General features: G+C 34.7%; 1 protein-coding gene across 1 annotated transcript in view; it reads right to left on the reverse strand.

Moving 5' to 3' along the window:
- Positions 1 to 519, reverse strand: part of LOC140343992 (uncharacterized) — a gene marked incomplete in the record, with an annotated part of 76718 nt that overhangs the window by 45640 nt on the left and 30559 nt on the right. Inside the window, 2 exon segments of the mRNA XM_072430899.1 lie at positions 257 to 295; positions 427 to 510. Of these exon segments, the coding sequence (XP_072287000.1) occupies positions 257 to 295; positions 427 to 510 (123 nt within the window).

A 519-nucleotide genomic window follows, 5' to 3' on the forward strand; every position in this document is an offset into this window, starting at 1 on the left:
GCCTAAGCATATGGGTCTCTTCTTTCTAACATTTAAGGGCCTATTCTTGTTTGTAATATGTGTGTACAGCAGCACTCAAAATATGATGACAAATGGATGGTAAAATAAAATATATATCTACCATTCTGATTGGTCATCACAAGTTGAACACTCAACATATTAGTGTAAAATATGTGTTGTATACTATATAAATAACATTCAGAAAATTTCAGTTTATGTATAAATAAATTGTTTTTGATTAATTTAAACACCCTACCTGTGTGCCATAAAAGGTGGCCCTGAATCTGTGGGAGAACTGAAACATAAGTCAATGGATAAATATGTCAGAAACATGAATAGGCATTGAAAGGCGTGCATTGTATCAGTTTGTATATAAGTATAGCAGCAAGAGGTGACAAATACTTGCTCCTTCTAGTCATCACTCACCCACTTTGCCTTTTTGCTGCAGATATAACGTAGGAACGATCCTTAGATGTTGTGTTCTTCAACATATTGCTCGCTTGCTCAGTCCTATTGAAG

This window comes from Pyxicephalus adspersus, chromosome Z (genome assembly GCF_032062135.1).
Source record: "Pyxicephalus adspersus chromosome Z, UCB_Pads_2.0, whole genome shotgun sequence".
In the NCBI taxonomy this organism is placed as follows: Eukaryota; Metazoa; Chordata; class Amphibia; order Anura; family Pyxicephalidae; genus Pyxicephalus; species Pyxicephalus adspersus.